Source organism: Suricata suricatta, chromosome 12, assembly GCF_006229205.1.
Source record: "Suricata suricatta isolate VVHF042 chromosome 12, meerkat_22Aug2017_6uvM2_HiC, whole genome shotgun sequence".
Taxonomy (NCBI): Eukaryota; Metazoa; Chordata; class Mammalia; order Carnivora; family Herpestidae; genus Suricata; species Suricata suricatta.
The window spans coordinates 79957359-79979235 of record NC_043711.1 but is presented as its reverse complement, the minus strand read 5'-3'; the positions used below and the strand labels follow the sequence as shown (position 1 = coordinate 79979235).

General features: G+C 51.8%; 1 protein-coding gene across 2 annotated transcripts; it reads left to right on the top strand.

Annotated features, from left to right (window-relative positions):
* Positions 1 to 8923: 8923 nt before the first annotated feature.
* Positions 8924 to 20304, top strand: TRIB3 (tribbles pseudokinase 3). 2 transcript variants are annotated; one of them, XM_029918861.1, is made up of 4 exons: positions 8924 to 9139; positions 12487 to 12777; positions 14472 to 14764; positions 19036 to 20304. In XM_029918861.1, exons 2-4 carry the CDS (start codon positions 12487 to 12489, stop codon positions 19529 to 19531), a joined length of 1080 nt encoding a protein of 359 aa, XP_029774721.1. In that variant the 5' UTR covers positions 8924 to 9139; the 3' UTR covers positions 19532 to 20304. The 2 variants fall into 2 exon arrangements, with proteins under 2 accessions (XP_029774721.1, XP_029774720.1); XM_029918860.1 differs by having other exon boundaries at positions 8924 to 9262.
* Positions 20305 to 21877: the final 1573 nt, after the last annotated feature.

The window sequence follows — 21877 nt, the reverse complement described above, 5'->3', positions numbered from 1 at the left end:
TGATCACAGCTGTTGACAATTGACCCCTCGCTGCTCCTGGATACCCCTCTCTTCACTTGGCGTCCAGATCTCCACACTCTGCTGGCTGTCCTCCGACTTCCCGGCTCGCTCCTTCCTGCCAGAGCGGCCCAGGACCTAGTCCCCCACGCTCTCAGCCCCTCTCATGCCCATGGCCTTGGATGCACATCTTCAGCCCAGTCCACTGCCCTGTACTCTAGTGCCTATGTCCAATGGCCTGCTCGATGTCTCCTTGAAGATGTTAGAACAACATCTCAAACTCAACACAACCAGAGCTGACCTTCTGGTCTACCGCCTTGCCTCTCTCTCTCTCTCTCTCTCTCTCTCTCTCTCTCTCTCTCTCTCTCTCTCTCATCTGATGGCGGATCCACACTTGGAGTTGTTCAGGCCCAGGAATCTTGGAGGCACCTTGATAACTCGCGTTTCCTCTCACTCCATATCTGAAACATCAGCAATCCTGCTGTCTCCATTTTTTTACATATTCCCAGAGTCCAATCTCATCTCACCCCTGCTCTGCTCTGAGCCACTGGAGTTTCCCAACAGAATCATTGCAACATCTGCTCCTTTCTCTGCAGAGTCTTTTTAAAAGCCTTCAAAGCTCCAGATGGTCTGAATCTCTATTAGCAATCTGATTTCAGGTACCACCACCTCCCCTCACCTGTTCCACTCCGGCCACACTGACCCCCTGCGTCCCAGCAAACCTGTCAAACCATCCTCCTTGGAGCCTTTGCAGAAGTTACTCCCCGGCTTGAACAATGTGTCCTCCAGATAGTCTCATGGCGTCCAGGGGACCACCTTACTCACTAAAGCCCTCCAGATCCTCTTTACCCATTATTCTGCTTCTTTTTTTACTTCTTTCCCCTAGTACCTATCACCATCCAATGCCCTATCATTTAAGTCTTTATTACATTAATTATTTCTTGCACATGTTCTTTCTACTGAGATATAACCACCATTTTTGCCTGTCATTTTCCCTGAAGTATCTCCAGCCTTTAGAACAGTGCCTGACATCGAGGTGGGGATTCAATACATATTTGTTGAATGAATGAATGAATGAATGAATGAATGAATGAATAGATAAATGGTTTTATCGATGCTGGAAAGATAAATTGCTGGTGGATGGATGGACGGTTGGATGGGTGATGACTGAATGGAGGGTAGACGGAAGAATGGAGTAATGGTAGCAGACAGTTGAATGGATAGATGGTGAGGAAGGGGTTATGAGTAAACGGTACGTGGGTGGGTGAGGGATGTATAAATAGGTGGAGGGATTTCATCCATTTAACTACAATTTGCTGAGCACTTACCAATACACTGGTGAACCAAGCCAGCAAGTGCCTTCCCTAAATGGGCTTACAGTTTCATGGGGGAGACCGACATATATATGTAATATGTATGTAATGATATCTAATTCATATATTTAATAGTAATAAATAATGATTATATATAATCAAATACATATGTAATTCCAAATTATATTGTGTGTTATGAAGGGGAACAAGGATGCTCTGAGAAAGAATGAATGTGGATGAAGGATGGAAAAATGGGCGATAAACGGGTAGCTGGAGGTGGATAGGGCTTGGACTGGGCTGCCTTACCTCAATGGTCCTGGCCGCCACATGGTCCATTCACTTCCAGACCCCCGCGTCTCCCTACACCCCACCTGCAGCTCTAACCTCAGAGGGCTGTGTGGACATAGCACCTGCCCCAGCCCATCCCCAGTGGCCCTGCTCGGCTCCATGTCCTGCCCCCACCCTGCTGGGTCACAGTCTTGGGCTACTCAGAGCACAGCTCCCTGGGGTTTCTGGTTCAATCCAGCCCTTTGGCAATCCTCAACCTTGCAGGGGGGTGGGGGCAAGAAATGTGGTGGTGAGACGGCCAGAAAGGAAGCCACCGAGTGCCAAACTCTTTTTTTTTAAGTTTATTTATTTATTTTGAGAAAGAGTGAGAGTAAGGGAGGGGCAGAGAGAGAGGGAGACGGAGTGAACCCTGAGCAGACTCTGCACTATCAGCGCAGAGCTGGATGTGGGGCTCAAACTCAAGAGCCTGTGAGAGCATGACCTGAGGCGAAACTAAGAGCGGGAGGCCAACGGCCAACCAACTGAGCCACCCAGGCAGCACCCAAGTGCCAAGCTCTTGATTTCTGGGCCTGAGCACCACTGTTGACCCTTGAGAGACCAGGCGAAGGTCTCCAGTTGGGGCTTATCTGGGGATGGGAGTCAGGAGTAAAAGATCAGAGCTAAGTCTGTCTGGAGGATTATAATTCAGTCATGAGCAGAAATTGGAATTTAGGGCAAAGGTCAGGATGGGAAAAAGTGGGTGTCTCTTCAGGGACCAAGTCAGTGCTTGGTTTGGGGCCAGGGTCAGGATTTAGCTGTGGCTGTGAGCAGTGACAGGGGCTCAGCCTATGTCTGAGTTTGTAGATCAGAATTCGGTAAGACTCTAAAGTCTAGAACAGGGCTCCGTCTATGACCAGAGTCAAGGATCAGGGATCAGTCAGCGTCCAGGGCACTGGCCTAGTCTTGCCTTTCTCCAGGGACAAAGTGGATGGGTTGGCTTGGACCAGCCCCCAGGGGGATGAGCGGCCCCGGCCCCAAACCCGGTCTTCCTTCCCTTCACCCTCCCCCGTCACTCCATGAGGACCAGGCCTGGCTCAGGGTCCCCACAAGGCCTAGCTGTCCTCATTCTGGCACCCAGGGCACCAGGGTCAGGGTAGGGGTTATGGGTCAGGGCTCTCTGCCTGACCTGGGAAGGCACCTTGCATAAGGTTTTCTGATGCAACTGGCTGCTGGCTGAACCCCTCAGTGCCCCCTCCTACACCTCACCCCACTCCTCAAGCTTTTCCCAGAAACAGAAAGGTCAGTGGCCTGATTTGAACGCGGGGGAGGGGGGGTTGCTGGAAGGCAGGGCAGGGATCAGATGACTCAGTGACCAACTCCAGTATTGGGAGTATTCAGATCTGGGGCTCCCTCCTCCTCCCAGCGGGAAGTAAAGAAGGGAATCAGGATCTCTGGAAGTTCGCAGAGCCCCACCTCCAACACACACAAAGCGGTAATTATGTGGCTGAGCCCAGAGAGGGACTGGTGGCTGCCCAAGGTCATCCAACTGTCAGCAGCAAGGTCAGAGCTGCAGTCCAGCTTTCCTCGGGCTCCTCCTGCCACAGGTGGGGGAGAGGACCCTTCACCCTTTGAGGGAGGTGTGGGATTTCCCCAGGAACTTCCGACCAATCTGGTGGAGGCTCCTGAACCAGCCAAGGATGCAGGCTTTGCAACCCTATAGACCTGGGTTCCAGCCCCTCTGGCTTGCTGTGCAACCCGGGGCAGGTGACTACTCCTCTCTGACCCCTGGTTTTCTCACTTGTCCAACGAGCATAGATTCATCCTTAGCTCACAGGGTTGTGGTGAGGACTGTATGAGAAGCAGATGAAGGACACAGCCCATGCCTGCCACATGGGGGACGCCCAGGAAGTGTCCCATCACCCTCAGCTCTCTAAGGCTGTGTGCTGGGGGAGAAGGGGTTAAGAGGCGGCATCTTAGGGCTTTGTGGAAACTGTCAGCCGCTTACCATCAAGTGCTTACTCTGTGCCAGGAACTCTTTTAAGCACCTTGTATTCACTCAGTTAACCCTCCATTTAATCCAGTAACAGGTTCCTACTGCAATGTGCTATTCAATCCCCCTAATATATGTCAATTCCATTTTATAGATGAGGGCTCTGGGTCTCAGGGGCGGCATGACTTGCCCAGGGTCACACAGGTAGGGAGAAGGCAGGAAGCAATAGACAAAAAAACACCCGGGCTTAGAGCCAGACTGGGTCCTAACCTCACTGTCTCCGCCCACTCCACAGACCAGTGATGTGGCCTCACTGAGGCCCAGTTTCCTCATCTGCCTTCAGGCATGAAAACAGGAACTTGGTGGGGAAATTTGCGGATGCAATAAGATAATGCAAGGGAGGCACCCAGACGGGGCCATGCTCCTTCCCCGGGCAAAGGATCACACTCCCAGGCTCAGAGGACAGAGCGGGCTCACCAAGCAGGGTTGTGACTGCCACGGGGCCACCGCTGGGCTGATGGCGGTGCCCAGGCACTGACTTTCCAGCCCTTCCTGGGGCCCCGCCAGGGGCAGATTCAGATGATGAAGGATTTCTGCAAAGCCCCAGAGAAGAAGGGGGTGTCCGGTCACCTCGTAAGGGCTCCCCAAGTGGGACATGCAGCCCTTGAATCAGCCACTCTCATTCCCAAGCCCACTGGCCCAAATCCATTTACACTTTTGTATTATTAGTTCTGTAAGGTTTTTCTCTCAGTCGGCTCTTTTTTAAAAACTTTGGGAAATTTATTTAAAATGGAAAATTCCGATCGCTAACTTAAAATAGAAACCATTATAATTTTCCATAAAAACAAAGTGACCATAAAATTGAGTATAAGAACAGAAAAAAAAAAAAGATTCTTAGACTCTAGCTAAGTCCTGTCTCTTGCTGAAAGCTCTGAACTGAGCCTACTTTCTCTTCCTTATCAAGTGAGGTGTTAAAGACAGAGGCTGTTAAATGAGGCTTTCTCCCTAGTAATTGCAAGAACAGGAAGAATATCAAAAGGAAATACCTGTATCATGATATTCGATGTTCCTTTTTCCCCCCAAATTTTTAAAATGTTTTTTTTTATTTTTGAGAGACAGAGAGAGACAGCGTGAGCAGGGGAGGGTCAGAGAGAGACAGGGAGATACAGAATCTGAAGCAGCCTCCAGGCTCTGAGCTAGCTGTCAGCACAGAGCCCAACGTGGGGCTCGAACCCACGAACCGTGAGATCATGCCCTAAGCCGAAGCCAGACACTCAACCGACTGAGCCACCCAGGCACCCCTCGATGTTCCTTAATAGAGTCTGGCGACCCTAAAACCCCATTGGTGTACATTTTATGTTTTGGAAAACACTGCCCTAATCCAACTCCCTTTTCCTATTTTTTGGGGAAGAAGAGTAAGGCTCCCAAAGGGAATGTGACTTGGGTACCGTCTTGCAAGGTTGGTGGCTACAGCCAGACCTGGGATCCAAACTCGTTCTAAGGCATCGTTCTGCTTCTGTGAGAAGAATCTACAAAGATGGAAAGCTTTAAGGAGACCAGTGGGGGGACCTCAGGCACGTGGCGGGCACCAGGTAGGTGGGGTGGAAAGGCGGGGGGCAAGCAGCTTCTGTCGTTGGCGCTTGGACCCCCACACCGCTTCTCCCTTGGAACGGCCTCTGTGTCCCTGCACCCAGAGCTGAGGGCCAGCAGAACTGCAGCAAAGAGAAACACAGCCTGCTTGGGGCGCCTGGGGGGCTCAGTAGGTCGAGCATTCCACTCTTGGTTTCAGTTCAGGTCATGATCTCACTGTTCGTGGGCTTGAGCCCTGTGTCTGGCTCTGTACTGACAGCTCAGAGCCTGGAGCCTGCTTCAGATTGTGTCTCCCTCTCTCTCTGCCCCTCCCCAACTCCTGCTCTGCCTCTCTCTCTCAAAAGTAAATAAACATCAAAAAGAATTTTAAAACAATAAAATAAAATATGGCTAAAAAACTGAAATTTTTCATATGATTTAACTTTACTTTAAAGTAAGTAAAATATTTTGTCCATTCAACACAATTTAATCATTTTGGTAGAACAGCATATTACTGTAAACACTCACAATTTAGCTTCCGTTCTCATTTATTTCCAAACAAGGTATAAAATACCAGATTAAAGACAGTAGGAAAAAATTTTAGATTACATTATTGATAATTGTTTTATTTGTTGAAATGATAATATGCTAGATATATTGGATTAATAGTATATGTTATTAACATTAATTTCACGTGTTTTTAAAAAGATTTTATTTTTATTTGTTTAATGTATTTATTAATTTTGAAAGAGAGAGCGTGAATGGAGGAGGGGCAGAGAGAGAGAGGGAGACACAGAATTCAAAGCAGGCTCCAGGCTCTGATGGGCAGCACAGAGCCTGATGCGGGGCTCAAACTTGTGAACAGTGAGATAGATCATGACCTGAGCTGAAGTTGGCCACTTAACCGACTAAGCCAGCCAGGCGCCCCTAAGACTTTATTTTTTTTTATTTTTTTTTTTTTTTGATACAGAGAGAGACAGAGCATGAGAGGGGGAGGGGCAGAGAGAGGAGACACAGAACCGGAAGCAGGCTCCAGGCTCCGAGCCAGCTGTCAGCACAGAGCCCGATGCGGGGCTCGAACCCACGAACGTGAGATCTGACCTGAGCCGAAGCCGGAGGCTCAACCGACTGAGCCACCCAGGCGCCCCCCTAAGACTTTATTTTTAAGTAATCTCTATGCCCAACACAAGACTCAAACTTACAATCTTGAGATCAAGAGTCACAAGTTCCACTGACTGAGCCATCCAGGTGCCCCTCACGTCCTCACCTCACCTGTTTCTTTTTAGTCTTCTTTAAATTAAAAAAAAAATACTTTAGAGAGATAGTGGGGAGAGAGGGGCAGAAAAAGAGAATCTGAGGAAGGCTCCATGATCAGCCTCAGCAGTGGGGGGCGGGGGAGGAGTTGGAGGTGAGGCTCCTGGGAGGGGGGGCGGCTCAATCCCACCACCCTGGGGATCATGACCTGAGCCGCAAACAAGAGTCAGAATCTCAAACAACTGAATTACCCAGGCACCCTCTTTTTATTCATTAATGAATGGCTAGAAAATTTAAAACTACATATGTGACTTATATTTTGTGCTCCATTGGTCTAGAAAACCAGGATTTGATGCCCCCCCCCAAATGTGACAAGCCCCCCCAAGCCTGGGGAGTCAGTCCCAGGAGCCACATCCACTGGTCCAGGAGGAGGCTGCTGGTGGCAAAGCTTCTAAAATGTCCCTGGACGGTGTAAGCGTTGGCATTAGCTGCCCCAGATTCAAACCTCAAATCTGCTTCACACTACAAAGTAGGTGCTTTTGGGTAAACCTCTCACCTTTGCTCGCTGTAGATTAGAGGTCATAGTGTTCCTCTCGTGGTTCATCAGGTACCTCGGCGTCTTTGCAGTTACTTTTCCTGTGTCCCCTCAGATCTTTACAATCCTCACCTCATCTCTTCCTTAAGATCTTAGTTTAAACATCACCTTCCTGAAGAGCTCTACTGAAAATAGCCACCCACCCCTCAGTCATATTTGCTACAGGACAAATCTGTCCTTTTTTTTTTTTTCTTTTTGATACAGAGAGAGACAGAGCATGAGAGGGGGAGGAACAGAGAGAGAAGGAGGCACAGAACAGGAAGCAGGCTCCAGGCTCTGGGCTGTCAGCACAGAGCCTGACGTAGGGCTCGAACCCACAAACCTGAGATCTGACCTGAGTTGAAGTCGGAGGCCCAACCGACTGAGCCACCCAGGTGCCCCTGTCCTATTTTTTTTAATGTTTTATTTATTTTTGAGAGAGACAGCGTGAGCAGGGGAGGGTCAGAGAGAGAGGGAGACAGGCTCCAGGCTCCAGGCCCCGAGCTAGCTGTCAGCACAGAGCCTGATACGGGGCTCGAACCCACGAACCGCAAGATTATGATCCGAGCCAGAGCCCAACACTCAATCGACTGAGTCACCCAGGCACTCATATCCTATTTCTTTATTCAAGAAAACACATGACATTTATAATGAGTTTTCAATGACCCTGGTGATTGATTTTATTTTCTGGATAGTGGTCTGTCTTCCCACTGATTTATAAGATCTGTGAGGGCAGGGACGGGTCAATCTTGTCACTGCTGAGTCCCTAGCACTTAGAAAAGGGTCTGACAGCTCGTGAACAGAAAACAACCAACCTGCTTTTCTTTGTCCCTTACTGCTGAGGGATTTCCCACCTGAGTCTAGACTGCCCCGGGAGGGAGGGGGGAGAAAATGAATTCACTAGTCCCTCCCTGGCAGGGGAGTCTCCAGGGTTAAATGAGATCCCAGAGTCCTCTGGGGTGCCCTGGGCCCAGAAACACAGGTGAGCTGGTCCCTGGGGACCTGAAACCTGAGAAACAAAGGTAACTCCACCCACCTTTCCAACTCCATCCGACCTCTTCCTGGAGGAGTTATTTTTTGATACTGGTGCATTCAGAGACGTCAAGACCTAAAAGGGATTTTCAGGGAAGGTGCTGGACCCCTGGGACCGCCCAGGGATGCTTCACCAAATAGCAAGTGGCCCCAGGGCCTCTGAGGCATGGGGTGTAAGTCCGGTGTGGGTGACTTTTCCTTCTGAGCCTCCATTCTATTTATTGAGCACTTAGGATGTGCCACCTAGTTCCAAGCATTTTGTCCAAGCGAAAATCTCATGAAGTGACTACTCCTATAAGCCCATTTTACAGAGGAGGGACTTGGGCTCCAGCAGGGTTTTAAGTACCTTTCCTGAGGTTGCACAATGCATCTGCGCAAAGGTGGGGTACAGTCTTAGGCAAGGCTGGTTCTAGAGCGCTATCTCTTAATCATTAGGCTACACTGCCTCTATCCTGCTTGATCCCAAGGACCCCCCTTCCGGGGGGGGTCCACATTGGTTCTTCTGAGACCCGACTCCGATCCTAAAGTCTGCGGGTCTTTGCAAAGCTCCCAGGTTGCTTTCCCATGCCTCAGGTTACCCCTTAGTAGGATGGGGTGAACTTCCTAACTGCCCAGGGTCCTCCTGGGCAGTTAATAAAGCACCGGTGGGAAGGTATTTTATAAAACAGAAAAGCACCCCGGGAACTGTCACGGTTTGGTCTTCTTCGCCTCTGCATCCTGAGAAGGAAGGCTGTTCTCCCCATTTCACAGATAGTGAAACTGAGGCTCAGGAAAGCAAGGGAAGATGGAGAGGCAGGGGCTGGAGCTGCGCGGGGCAGGTGGGGGAGGGGGTGGAGCCTAGACATCCGCGCGGGGCGGGGCGGGGCGCGCAGGGGCGGGGACCCCAGGGGCGGAGCGCACGGGATGGTGCAATCCCGGGCTGGAGCGCATCAGGCGGCGGCGGCGGATTAGCGCAGGTTTGCATCACCCCGGCCGGGACCGGAGCCTGCGCTGGCGCCGGGAGACACTCGCGGCGGAAGCGGCGGCGGCTCCACACGTGTCCGGCGGCTGGGACCCGGTCCCGAACACAGTCGCGTCGCTGCGGGTCCCGGGTCACGTGGGAGTGTCCTGGCGACTCAGGACGCCGCAGCCCGCCGGGGCAAGGTACCCTGCAGGGCCGGAAAGGGGTCGGGCCAGGGGGCCGGAGGGTGCAGACCCGGGAAGGTGGAGCACATCCTGGGGACGGAGGGAGCCGGGGACCGAGGTCCGGGAGTGTGGCCCCGAGAGGTGAGTATGGGGCGGGGGAGGCCTCTGTGTGAGGGGCCCGCGAGGGGCGCTGGGGACTGTGTAGGGTCTGTGTCACCCTGGGGTGTGTCTGCGAGAGCCGCGGGAGCCTGCGGGGTTCGAGGGGATGTGTCCCCGCGCAGGTGAGAGCTGGGACGAGCTGGTGGCACGTGTGGGCCGTGCGGGGGACACGGCAGGGGCCGGGCTGGGGTACCTGGGGGACGGGTCCAAGGGAAGTGGGAGCGGGGTGCGGGACCCCGGCCGCAGGCACGCACCTGGCGCTGCGGCTGCGGGGTGCAGGTTGCACTGTGCGCGCGTGCGTTTTTTCCCTGCGGACCCTGGGGTGTGAGGGGCGAGGGCCCAGGTCCGCCCCCTCTCACAGCCCCGGGGCCCAGCTTCCTTCCCCGGCCTCTCCCCCTCCCGCGGCTCCGTTTCCGCCGACTCTTCTGCCCCGGGACACCCGCTGCTGCCCGCCGCTTCCGCTCCCACGGGAGGGGGCCTGGCTGCCGGAGGCGGGGCGAGGCCGCCTAGGGGGGCGGGGCACGTGTCAGACTTTGCCTGTGACCTTCCAGGTATCGGTCAGTGGTGAGTGTGAGAGTTGGGAGGGCTGTGTGTGTGTGTGTGCCTGCACACCTGTCCAAGGACGAAGAGCTGTGTGTTCCTTAATGACGCGGGTGCCCCTCTGTGCCCTGGATGTGGTGTCTCCGCTGGCTGGCTTGGACAAACTGTGCTTTCAAGGAGCGTGTCTGCCCTGGGTTCTGTGAGTGTGTGTTTGGTATGACCTGCCCTTCCTCCCCCAGGGGTGTCAGGGAACAGCAAGAGGTAGATGTTAGGTGCTGCCTCCATCCCACAGTGGACTTTCTAGTCCTGCAGTGTGGCCTGTGAAGTCCTTGCTCAGTTACAATAATTCCACCTGTTCGGTGGAGCTCATCCCACGCTCCACCCAAGGCCTGGATACAAACAAAAGAAGCCGGGAGTACCGATGTGGGCCCAGGAGAGCCACTCCAGGGATAGTCCCAAGGATAGCACTTCAGCATCTGTAGCTAGAAATAATAGCAGCAGTGGACCGACCCTAGTGGCCACCTGTCCTGTGATAGGGCCACTGTAAATTATTTGTGTTTTTCTTTCATCATTGTAAAATCCTCTGGGCTTTGCATCCTGCTTCCGCTTTACAGGCTGGTGAAAACTGCAGAACTTGCCCAGGGTTACCCCGCCAGGCAGGATCTGAGCCAGGATTCAAACCCGGGGATATCTGACTACAGCCACCCGCTGTTGCATTCTTACTACGTTGGGATTATGGCCTTTCACTCAGTTTGAGGCCACCCTCCTTCCCAAGGCAGCCCACCCCTTGGATTTGGGAGTAGGTGGTCCTCAGTCTGAGAACTGATTCTGAGGGATGTTTCCCCATTAATCCTGCCTTGGACCTTTGGGAAGGTCTTTATCTGGGCTGAAGTCTGTCTCCCTCTAATGGCTTATGGATCCTGGAGAGACCGTCCCTGCTCTGACTTACCACTGCCCTGGGTGGTGGCTTCCTCCATAAATGAATGAATGAATCATGTGGCCTTTGAGAGACATCCCCTCCCTGCCTTACTTCTTACCTGATGGCGAAACTGAGCTGTCAGCTAACTCTGGACCTGCGATTCCGAGAGCTTTGGGCCATCAGGCAATAGTAAAGCTCACATTTGAAACAAAGAAATACACTAATTTTTGTAATACTCAAGCGATAAATGAATGCAGAATCTTGATTTTAAAATACTGAAATGGAAAATGCCCCTTGCCTCTCTACCAAATCCCTTCCCGGGCTTGGAGACCTCCCAGGAGCTGCTGTGGCAGTGTCAAGTTGAATCTGGGTCCTTCCAAATCTTGTCCTGCGTGTTTACATACCTGCATATATGCAAATATGGAGACACATTTTTTGATATGCTGGTGCGGTTTTTTACGTGAATAAAATCAGGATCACCTCAGGGTATGTCTATCATATAGCAGCTTGTTTGTTCACTTGATAATATATCCTTGGCGGAGCCTGCTTTCACGTGTGTATTCATGCATTCCTCGCTCAGGCCTCATCCCTCCCGCCCTCCCTGTCACACGCAATAGCCACCTGCCCTCCAACACTCAGCAGAGTGCAAAGTCTCTCTGCCTCCGTACCTCCAAGTCCAATTCTCCACTTTGCTTTTGCTTTTTTCCACGTAACAGTTCACTCTGGAGATCTTTCCAATTAGCGCATCAAGAATTTTTCTTTCTTTCTTTCAAAGTTTATTTTATTTTTGAGAAAGAGAGAGTGTGAGCACAAGTTGGGGAGGGGCATAGAGAGAGAGAGAGAATCCCAGGCAGGCTATGCACTGTCAGCATGGAGTCTATGTGGGGCTCAAACTCACAAATCGTGAGGTTATGACCTGAGCCGAAATCAGGAGTCGCATACTTAATCAACTGAGCCACTCAGGTGCCCTTCTTTTTTTTTTTTTTTTTTTTAAGTAAGCTCTTAAAAACTTGGGGCTTGAATTTATGACCCTGAGATCAAGCAAGAGTCACATGCAGGGCACTTGGGTGGCTCAGTCAGTTAAGCATGCAACTCTTAGATTCGGCTCAGGTCATGATCTCCTGGTTCGTGAGATTGAGCCCCATGTCGGGCTCTGTGCTGTCAGCACAGGGGATTGTCTCCCTTTCTCTCTGCCTCTCTCTCTCAAAAAAACTTAAAAAAGGGGAAAAAAAAAAGGCTCATGCTCTATGGACTGAGCCGGCCAGCTGCCCCTAAAGAGTTTTCTTAATCTTAAATGGTTACAGTGGTGCATGGATGACGACGTCTAATTCACTTAACCAGTTCCCCAATGATGGACAGTTGGGTTTCTCTCACATGGGTGCAGGGTAACTATGTGCCGACATCATTACGTCGGTGTGCACGGAGCTTGCTGGTCCCCTTCCGGAGCCGTATAGTATTTCACTGTGTGGCGTGTACCATGATGTTTAACGACCCCCATATTGCCAGGCGTTTGGGGGCGTTTCCAGCCTTGTGCTATTGGATGCAAGGCTCTGATGAACAGCCTTTAACGTGTTTATTTTTTTGGTGAGCATTTTAATTGGAGGATAAATTCCCAGAAGCGGGACACCCAGTGGAGGTTAAGTGGATTTGTCAGTTTGGTGCACACTGCCAAATCATCGTCCATGACAGCTGGGGAAGAGGGGGGCCACCAAACAGCCTCACTTCAGTGCTTTTCCTTCCTTTGTAGATGCGAGCCACCCCTCTGGCTGCTCCTGCGGCTGCCCCCTCCAGGAAGAAGAGGTTGGACTTGGACAATGACCTAGACACCGAGCGTCCCACCCGGAAACAGGCGCGAATCGGGCCCCAGCCCAGGCTGCCCCCCTGCACGCTGCCCCCGAGCCCACTTTCTACTCCAGCGGACGCCCCTGCTGGGACCACTGCCTTACGTCTTGGGCCCTACATCCTTCTGGAACCTGAGGAGGGTGGCCGAGCCTACTGGGCCCTGCACTGCCCCTCAGGCGCTGAGTACACCTGCAAGGTACGTTCCCCCAGGCTCCTTCTCCCCCAGCATCACCGGGGGCCTGGAAAGGGTCTTGGGTCCAGAGGATTGCCGGGGCTGAAAGGTCCTTATATTACTTTATCCCTGTGTTTTCCAGTGAGCCTCCAGCTTTCCACATCGCTTAGGCTTTTCCAGTCAGTGTGTAGAAGGATCACTGTCCTGTCTGTAGATTGTTACCTATTCATTCATTCAGCGAACCTTCACTGGGCACCCTATGTGCCATGCCCCCTGCTGTAGTTCAAACCTCGGCAAAGCTCTGCAGTAAACAAGGGAATAAGTAAAATATGTAGCAGGGGACCGGACGTGCCTTGGAGGGAAAGCTGGGAGCTGAGAGAGAGGGAGGCAGGGACCATGGGGGAGCAGGTGATTTTCGTCCAGGAAGACCTCTTCGAGGAGGTGACATTCAAGCAGTGACTTGCGTGAATCGGGGAAGCCAGCCCAGTGGGTCTCTGGGAAAGTGCGTTTTGGCAGCAGGATGGACAAGTTCAAAGGCACAGAAGCAGGACTGTTTATCCTGACTTAAAAAAAAAAAAAGTAGTCTCTGTTTTTTGAATAATTTCTTCCATGCCACCCAACTGTTTGGTTTTCTTTTTTTTTTTTAAACATATGCTAACTTTTTTGTATGTGAATTAATTATGTACGTGCTTTATTTATTTTTAGTTTCTGAGTGGCATGGCCAAAATAACATGGGAAGGGTTTAAAGGCAGACAGAGTCAGTATACCAGCTCTGCCTCTGAGCTAAAGGAAGTGACCTTCCTTCTCTGAACATCAGTTTCACCATCAGTAAAACGAGACGCACCTTTCAGGGCAGTGGGGAGGTTTCCATCTGATGTCCACAGAGCCCTGAGCACATTTTCCGGCAACCTCGCCACACTCACCACTGCCCCCCTCCCTCTCCTGCCCCACTCCAGCTGAACTGATCTTGGGCTGGTTTTCTAAAGCACCTCAAACACTTGCCTCAGGGCCCTTGCATGCGTGCCTCCCACCTGGAAAGTTTATCCCATGGTTCACCTCTGAATCATTCAGGTCACTTCCTCAGAGCCCCTTTTAGACCACACCTTTTCGGATAGGTGCCCCCTTCCAAAATATTCTCTATTCCAGCATCTTTCTGGTTCCTTTGTGATGCTTATCAGAATTTGTAGATATTTAGTGTGTTGGCTTGTTTCCTGTCTCCTGTATTGGACCTTGGTCATCAGGAGGGCAGGGGCCATGGCTGTCAGTCAGGTTGGATCCCCACGGCTGGCCCAGGGAACCCCAAAGTGCCTGCTTGTGGAGTGAATGAGAGGGCCAGCAGGCAGTGAATCCTAGAGAATGGTAGCTATGAGCATGGTGACCTGCTATGCATAAAGTGACTTGTGTGTGCTATCTGCTCTTGGATTTCCCCGGCCTTGAGAACTATTTTCCTTTGGGTTACCTATTATTTCCCAGTTACCTGGAGTTTAAGGGTGTTATAAGGTAGCACTTGAGAGCACAGACAATGGAGCACGATTCAGGTCTCAGGACTACCGCTTGCTGATTGTGTGGCCTGTTGGCTTCGTCAGGGCGGACTTGCTAGAGCACTTGGCACAGTGCCTAGCGCACAGTGGCCCCTAAATGGTTGGCTGTGACTGCCTCCAAGGCCAGCCACGGTGGGCACCCACCTGCGCTCATGCTTCGCCCCCTCACCCCCACAGGTGTACCCGGTCCAGGAGGCCCAGGCGGTGCTGGAGCCCTATTCACGGCTGCCCCCGCGGGGACACGTGGCCCGGCCTGTGGACATTGTGGCGGGTCCCCACCACCTCTACACCTTTTTCCCACGACCCCACGGGGACATGCACAGCCTGGTGCGCCACCGCCGCCGCCTCCCCGAGCCCGAAGCTGCAGCGCTCTTCCGCCAGATGGCCGCCACCCTGGCCCACTGTCACCAGCACGGCCTCGTCCTGCGCGACCTCAAGCTGCGGCGCTTTGTCTTCACCAACGAGGAGAGGTGAGTGTGGTCACAGAGGCCTTACTCACAGACACGTGTAAGGGGTGAGCCATGATGGGGAAACTGAGGCCCAGGGAGGTACAGTGACTTACACAAGACATGGAGAAACCTGGACTAGCACCTCCACCCGGGTCCTAGGAAAAGGCTGACTCGGGCCTAATGGAGGCCCCTGAGGTGGAGCATTGCTTTTGTGACAGTCACAGTGGCCGACAGTGACAAACAGCTTGGCTGAGCTGTCTGACTTGGCTGGGATCCTTACGGGTGTGAGGTAAGCCGTATTGCTGTTCTCACAGGTCGGGACGAAACAGGCCCAGAGAAGTCAAGTAAGGCCCAAGATCCCACGGCTAAATCAATAGCAGAGCTGGGACCCCAGAGGGGACTCCAGAGAGGTCCCAGCTCACCCTGAGCCTGAGGGGCGGGAGTCTGGCTGGCCTTACCTGCTGACTCTGGGTGTCCCAGTTTCCCCATTGATAGGGGAAAGGGCCAGGTTGTCAAGATGTTTCTAGGATGTCAGGGCCACAGACCACAAGCCAAAACAGGCCCCAAGGCTCCTCACATGGGAACCATTTCTGTGACACTGAGAATCAGGGATTTGGGGAAGGAGGGAACAGAAAGGGACCCGGCATTCTGTCCCCTCCCCTAGACTCCTGCGGGTACGCAGGCCGTGTCGGGGAGCATGCCAAGCCAATCAGGTCTATGTGAAGATTCATCAAGAACATGAATTTCATTCCAAGATTTTTGTGGGGGGGGGGAAGAGGGCGACACCATTGTATCTTTTATTTTTTGTAAGACATGGGGCACCTGGGTGGCTCAGTCAGTTTAGCGTCCGGCTTTAGCTTAGGTTATGATCTCACAATTTGTGGGTTCGAGCCCTGGGTCAGGCTCTGTGCTGACAGCTAGCTGAGAGCCTGGAGCCTGTCTTCAGATTCTGTGTCTCCCTTTCTCTCTGACCCTCCCCTGCTCGCGCTGTCTCTCTCTGTCTCTCAAAAATAAATTAAAAAACAGAAAAAAAAATAGGGGCACCTAGGTGGCTCAGTTGGTTGAGCATCCAACTTCGGCTCAGGTCATGATCTCACAGTTCATGGGTTTGAGCCCTGCATCAGGCTCTGTGCTGACAGCTCAGAGCCTGGAGCCTGCTTCGGATTCTGTGTCTCCCTCTCTCTCCATCCCTCCCCTGCTCACACACACACTCTCCCTCTCAAAAATTAAATAAAACATAAAAAAATAAATAAAATTAAAAATAAAAAAATACACTTTTTGTAATACTTTAAGACTTTCAGAAAAGTTGCAGAAATAGTGCCAACAGTTTTTATATCACCTTCACCCAGTTTCCCCTAGTATTAACTTCTCAAGTAAGCACAGGACACCCATCAGAACTAAGAAATTTACTCAGGTCTTGTACCTATTCTTGGAACCACAGATTGATTCCAGTTTCACCAGTTTCCCACTAATACTCATTTCCTGTCTGGGATCCAATCCAGAACCCCAACCTGCATTCAGTTGTCATATTCCTTAGTCTCCCCCCAGCCTAAAACTGTTCCTTAGGCTTTCCCTGTCTTCTTTGACCTTGGCACTTCAGAAGAGTACCAGTCAGGGGGCTCCCGGGTGGCTTAGTCAGTTAAGTGTCTGACTTTGGCTCAGGTCATGATCTCGAGGTCTGTGAGTTCAAGCCCCGCATCGGGCTCTGTGCCTACAGCTCTGAGCCTGGAGCCTACTTTGGATTCTGTGTCTCCCTTTCTCTCTGCCTCCCCCCCCCCCCGCCCGCCGCCCCCCTCTCATACTCTGTCTTTCTCAAAAATCAGCATTAAAAAATTTGAGAAGAGTTCCCAGTTACTTTGTACAATGCCCCTCAACTTGGATTTGGTGGCTGTTTTTCTCATGGATTAGACCAAGGTTATGCATTTTTGGCAAGATGGGCAAACCTTCTCAGCAAACCAGGTCAGGAGACCCGTGATGGGGATATGTATTACTGTGATGTTAACCTCAGTCACTTGGGCAAGGCGATTTCTGCCAGGTCTCTCCTAATTTATTCTTTATAATTAATAAATACCCTGGGCGGGTACTTTGAAGCCATGTGTCTAAATACTGTTTTTTTTTAATTTTTAATGTTTTTTATTTATTTTTGAGAGAGAGAGAGAGAGAGACAGCGTGAGCAGGGGAGGGGCAGAGAGAGAGGGAGACACAGAATCTGAAGACAGGCATCAGGCTCTGAGCTGTCAGCATATAGCCTGACGCAGGGCTCGAACCCACAAACCGTGAGATCATGACCTGAGCCGAAGTCAGACCCTTAACCAACTGGTCCACCCAGGCGCCCCTGAATACTGTTTCTCCTCAAACTTGCCCACTGTGTTTAGCAGCCTATCCACCTTACCTACAGCACTTATATTGTGATGTTTGCCTAAGGGTGATTTTCTATTTCCTTCTGTCCTATATTTGATTTTATTTTTTAATTTTCATTATTTAGAGAGAGAGCAGGGGAGAAAGGCAGAGGGAGACAGCAAATCACAAGCAGGCTCCACGCTGAGCCAATAGAGAGCTCAAACCCATGACCCTGGGATCCCAACCTGAGCCAAACTCAAGAGTTGGAGGCTCAACCGACTGAGCCACTCAGGCAACCCCCTTCTACATTTTATTTTATTTTTTAATATTTTTTAATGTTTATTTAATTTTGAGAGAGAGAGAGAGTGTGAGCAGGAGAGGTGCAGAGAGAAAGAGAGAGAGAGGGAGACACAGAATCCAAAGAAGTCTCCAGGCTCTGAGCTGTCAGCACAGAGCCTGAGGCAGGGCTCGAACCCACAAACCTCGAGATCATGACCTGAGCCAAAGTCCAGGCTTTTTTATCCAACTGAGCCACCCAGGCGCCCACTTCTACATTTTATACTAAAATGAACATGCGTTTAGTCAGAAGGAGAATGTAAATTTTATGATTTTTAAGCTAATACACAATGTCAGGTAACTTTGAACTTAGGGTGAGTTACAGCCCACAGGCCTCCAGGGTGAGGAAGGCACTTCCTTGTCTTTTTGAGGCAATAGTTTGACCAGCACTGTTTGTAGAAGAGGGATGATGGAGACAGACCTGTGTTCAAATCTCGGTTCTGCTTTTTACCTGCTCTCTGGCCTTGAGCAATGGTTTCACCTGCCGGAGCCTCGATTTTTCTCATCTGTCATAGGCCAAGAATGAAGACATGCCACTACTCGGGGCTGTGATTCACAGGATTGGTCGGTGTTTGTGAAATGCCAGCAGGCATCCAGGAAGTGGTGTCATGGGAATAATATTAGTAGCAGTGGTAATAGAATGGTTATTATTAAAATAACCTAGAGGGTTCTGTGGGAACCGTTTAAAGCAAAAGTTGCAAATGGTGGGTGATGCACACGTTTTTGTTGCCCCCCACGTGTTCATTTAAAAAAAATTTTTTTTAACATTTATTTATTTTTGAGAGACCAGAGAGGGACAGAGAATGAGCAGGGGAGGGACAGAGAGAGAGGGAGACACGGAATCTGAAGCAGGCTCCAGGCTCTGAGCTGTCAGCACAGAGCCCCATGCGGGGCTGCAACTCACGAGTGGTGAGATCATGACCCGAGTTGAATCGACTATGCCACCACGCGCCCCAATATTGATTGTAATTTTGTTAGTGGTGCCCTTTTTATGCAGGGTTTGTATTGAGGTGTTTGACATGGTCCCCACTTCTTCTGTTTCTTGCTTTATTGCCTGCCTGGACCCTAAGTTTGCCTCTGGTTGAGAGACTTAATCCCCCCAGCCCACTCAGCCCGTCCCCAAGGGACTGTTGGGAAATGTGCTCCTCCCAGAGCCCTAGTTCAAACTGAATTGCTCTGTGGCCTCGAGAAATGACTAATGTCTCTGAGCCTGGGCTTCCTCATGTATAAAATGAGATCCATCAACCAGCCTCATAGGCCTGGCTCAATTCCTTTTTTTTTTTTTTTAAGTTTATATTTTGAGAGAGAGAGAGACTACAAGTGGGGTAAGGGCAGAGAGAGAGGGAGAGAGAATCCCAAGCAGGCTTCTCACTGTCAGTGCAGACCCCATTGTGGGGCTCGAACTCACAAACCATGAGCTCATGACCTGAGCCCAGACCAGCATTGGCCCCTTAACCAACTGAGCCGCCCAGGCCACCCAAGACTGGTTCCATTCTGCCAAAGGCCAGCAGGCGCTCAGGAAGTGAGTGTCATTAATGGTGACAGTGTGTGGGGGTGTGTGGTGGCATGGGGGCGCCCAACAGGAGCCGACCCCTTTGTCTCTCCACCTGCCACAGGACAAAGCTGGTGCTGGAGGACCTGGAGGACGCCTGCGTGCTGAACGGCCCTGATGACTCCCTGTGGGACAAACACGCGTGTCCAGCCTACGTGGGACCCGAGATCCTCAGCTCCCGGGCGTCATACTCGGGCAAGGCGGCCGACGTGTGGAGCCTGGGCGTGGCGCTCTTCACCATGCTGGCTGGCCACTACCCCTTCCAAGACTCAGAACCTGCCCTGCTCTTTGGCAAGATCCGCCGCGGTGCCTTTGCCCTGCCTGAGGGCCTCTCGGCCCCTGCTCGCTGCCTGGTCCGCTGTCTCCTTCGACGGGAGCCAGCCGATCGGCTTACGGCCACGGGCATCCTGCTGCATCCTTGGCTGCGCGAGAACCCGAGCCCCTCCGTTGCACCACCCCGATCCCGCCTCTGGGAGGCTGATCAGGTGGTCCCTGAGGGGCCGGGGCTGGAGGAGGCTGAGGAAGAAGAGGGGGCGAGAGAGGCTGGTCTGTACGTCTAGGCAGCCCTGAGACTTGAAGCTGCAACAGTGGCTTGAGTTGGGGGTATCTCTGAGCTCTCTCCTGCCCCCCCTTCTTTTTTTTTTGCACTGAGCCAAACCTTAATGCCTTCTAGAAGGGAGAGAATGGGCATGCGTGGTGTGCGCTGGACGCATGCCTGTGTGGTTGCGCACACCTGGGCACACAGGCTTGTGCATTTGACGGATCCTCCTGGGAGCTTACTGCGTGCCAAGCGCTGTTCTCAGTGCCGGGAGCACAGCAGTGAACAAGAGACAAAACATGCCACGGTGCATGTCCACACTGGGCCCCTCTCAGCACACAGGTGGCAGCATCCACTCATGCTGGGGCCCTGGCACTTCTGATCCGGGACAGTCCCTCACACAGATCCCCGTGCCAAAGGCTGCTGGCTTCTCTCCCTTGCGACTCAGGATTCCGGAGCCCAGGCCGTGCTGGCAACTTGCTCCGAGCAGCTCTCTCCTCCGTCCAGGCCCAAGCCAAGGACTGGGCTGGAGTGTCCCCAGTTCCGACTACGAGGCTGGTCCTCACCTCACTCAAGGAGTGGTTTGGGGTGAGGGCCCACGCCCGTCCACCTCTGGTTTCAGTACCAGAGTTGGGGGGTGGAGGAGGCAGGGTCTTCTCTCCCCCCTCCCCCTCCCCCTCCTGGCCCCCTGGAAAGTCCTAAGTTCTGTTCTGGGTTTTGGATCAATACTACGGGTTTTGGATGCCCTAAGAATCTGTTTTTACCTTGTGCCTAATAAATAATGATTTTAATTTCTCTGGGACATTTCTTTTAGCCCCTCTCCTCCCCATCCCTTACCAGTTCTCCCTGCCCCCCTGGTTAAAGGCCAGAGGCTGTGTCTCAGTCTCCGCCGAGTGGTCTCTGAGAACAGAGTCCCTGCAGGCCAGCAGGTCTTGTGCGATCCCTCCATTCTTCCGGATGCAGAGGGGTCTCTGATAGGCTACTTTTTGGCTCAAGTCACTGAAACCCTGAGCCAAAGTGGCTTTAGGAAGGAGGAAATGGTGGCACCTGGGTAGTCCAGATGGTTGAGTATTGGACTCTTGACTTCTCAGCTCAGGTCATGATCCAGCCCCAAGTACATGAGTTCCAGCCTCGATTCAGGCTCTGTGCTGATGGTGGGGAGCCTGCTTCGGATTCTCAGTCTCTCTCTCTCTCTCTCCCTCTCTGCCCCTCACCCACTCACATGCCCACGCGCGTGCGTGTGTGTGTGCTCTCTATCTCTTTCACTCCCTCTCTCCCTGTCTAAAACTAAATAAATAAACTTTAAAAAATAAAAGACAGGGGCGTGCCTGGGTGGTTCAGTTGGTTCAGTGTCTGACTTCAACTCAGGTCATGATTTTGCAGTTTGTGAGTTCAAGCCCCACATCAAGCTCTGTGCTGACAGCTTGGAGCCTGGAGCCTGCTTCAGATTTTGTGTTTCCCTCTCTCTCTACCCCTCCCTTGTTCATCCTCTCTCTCTCTCTCTCTCTCTCTCTCAAAAATAAACATAAATAATAATAATATAAATAAAAGAAGGAAATGTATTTCACACAAAGTAAGAAGTCAGGAGATGGGATGGGCTTCTGGGTTCTCAGAACTGTCAGTAAGGACTCTGGCTCTCCAGGCTCATTCTGTCTCTGCTCTGTGGACCCTGGTGACCACTGGCACAATGACCACAGCAGTCTCAGGTGTCACAAAAGATATGTGACCAGAGGGAGCAGGAGGGTGCTACGGAAGTACCGAGAACTCAGTACTCTGCCATCAGGTTGCCTGGAATTAAATCAAATCTTGGCTCCCTTACTCACTAGCTGTTTCTTTTTTTGTTTTTAGATTTTTTTTTTTTTTTTTTGAGAGAGAGAGAGAATGAGCAGGGGAGGGTCAGGGAGGGAGGGAGGCACAGAATCTGAAGACAGGCTCCAGGCTCTGAGCTGTCAGCACAGAGCCCGACTTGGGGCTCAAACCCACGAACCGTGAGATCATGACCTGAGCCGAAGTTGGACGCTTAGCCGACTGAGCCACCCAGGTGCCCTCAACCCTCTGTTTCTTAACCACTCTATTCTATACCTCGGATTACTCACCTCCGTGGTGAGGCAAAAGGTGCCTGACTCATGAGCGTTCAATGAGTTATTTCAGGTAAAGCACTTAAACCCTCCATAGGAGTTAGCTGTCATTATGTTCCCCACAGCTTTTTCTTGGGACAAAGAAGGCTTTCCCAGAAGCACTCCTCGCAGACTTTCCCACATAGCTCATTGGCCAGAGCTGGGTCACATGCCTGTCCCTGACCAATCACCAGCAAGGAAAATGCAGTCATGCTAGTTAACCATCCCAACCACTCCCCGCCCCCCCCCCC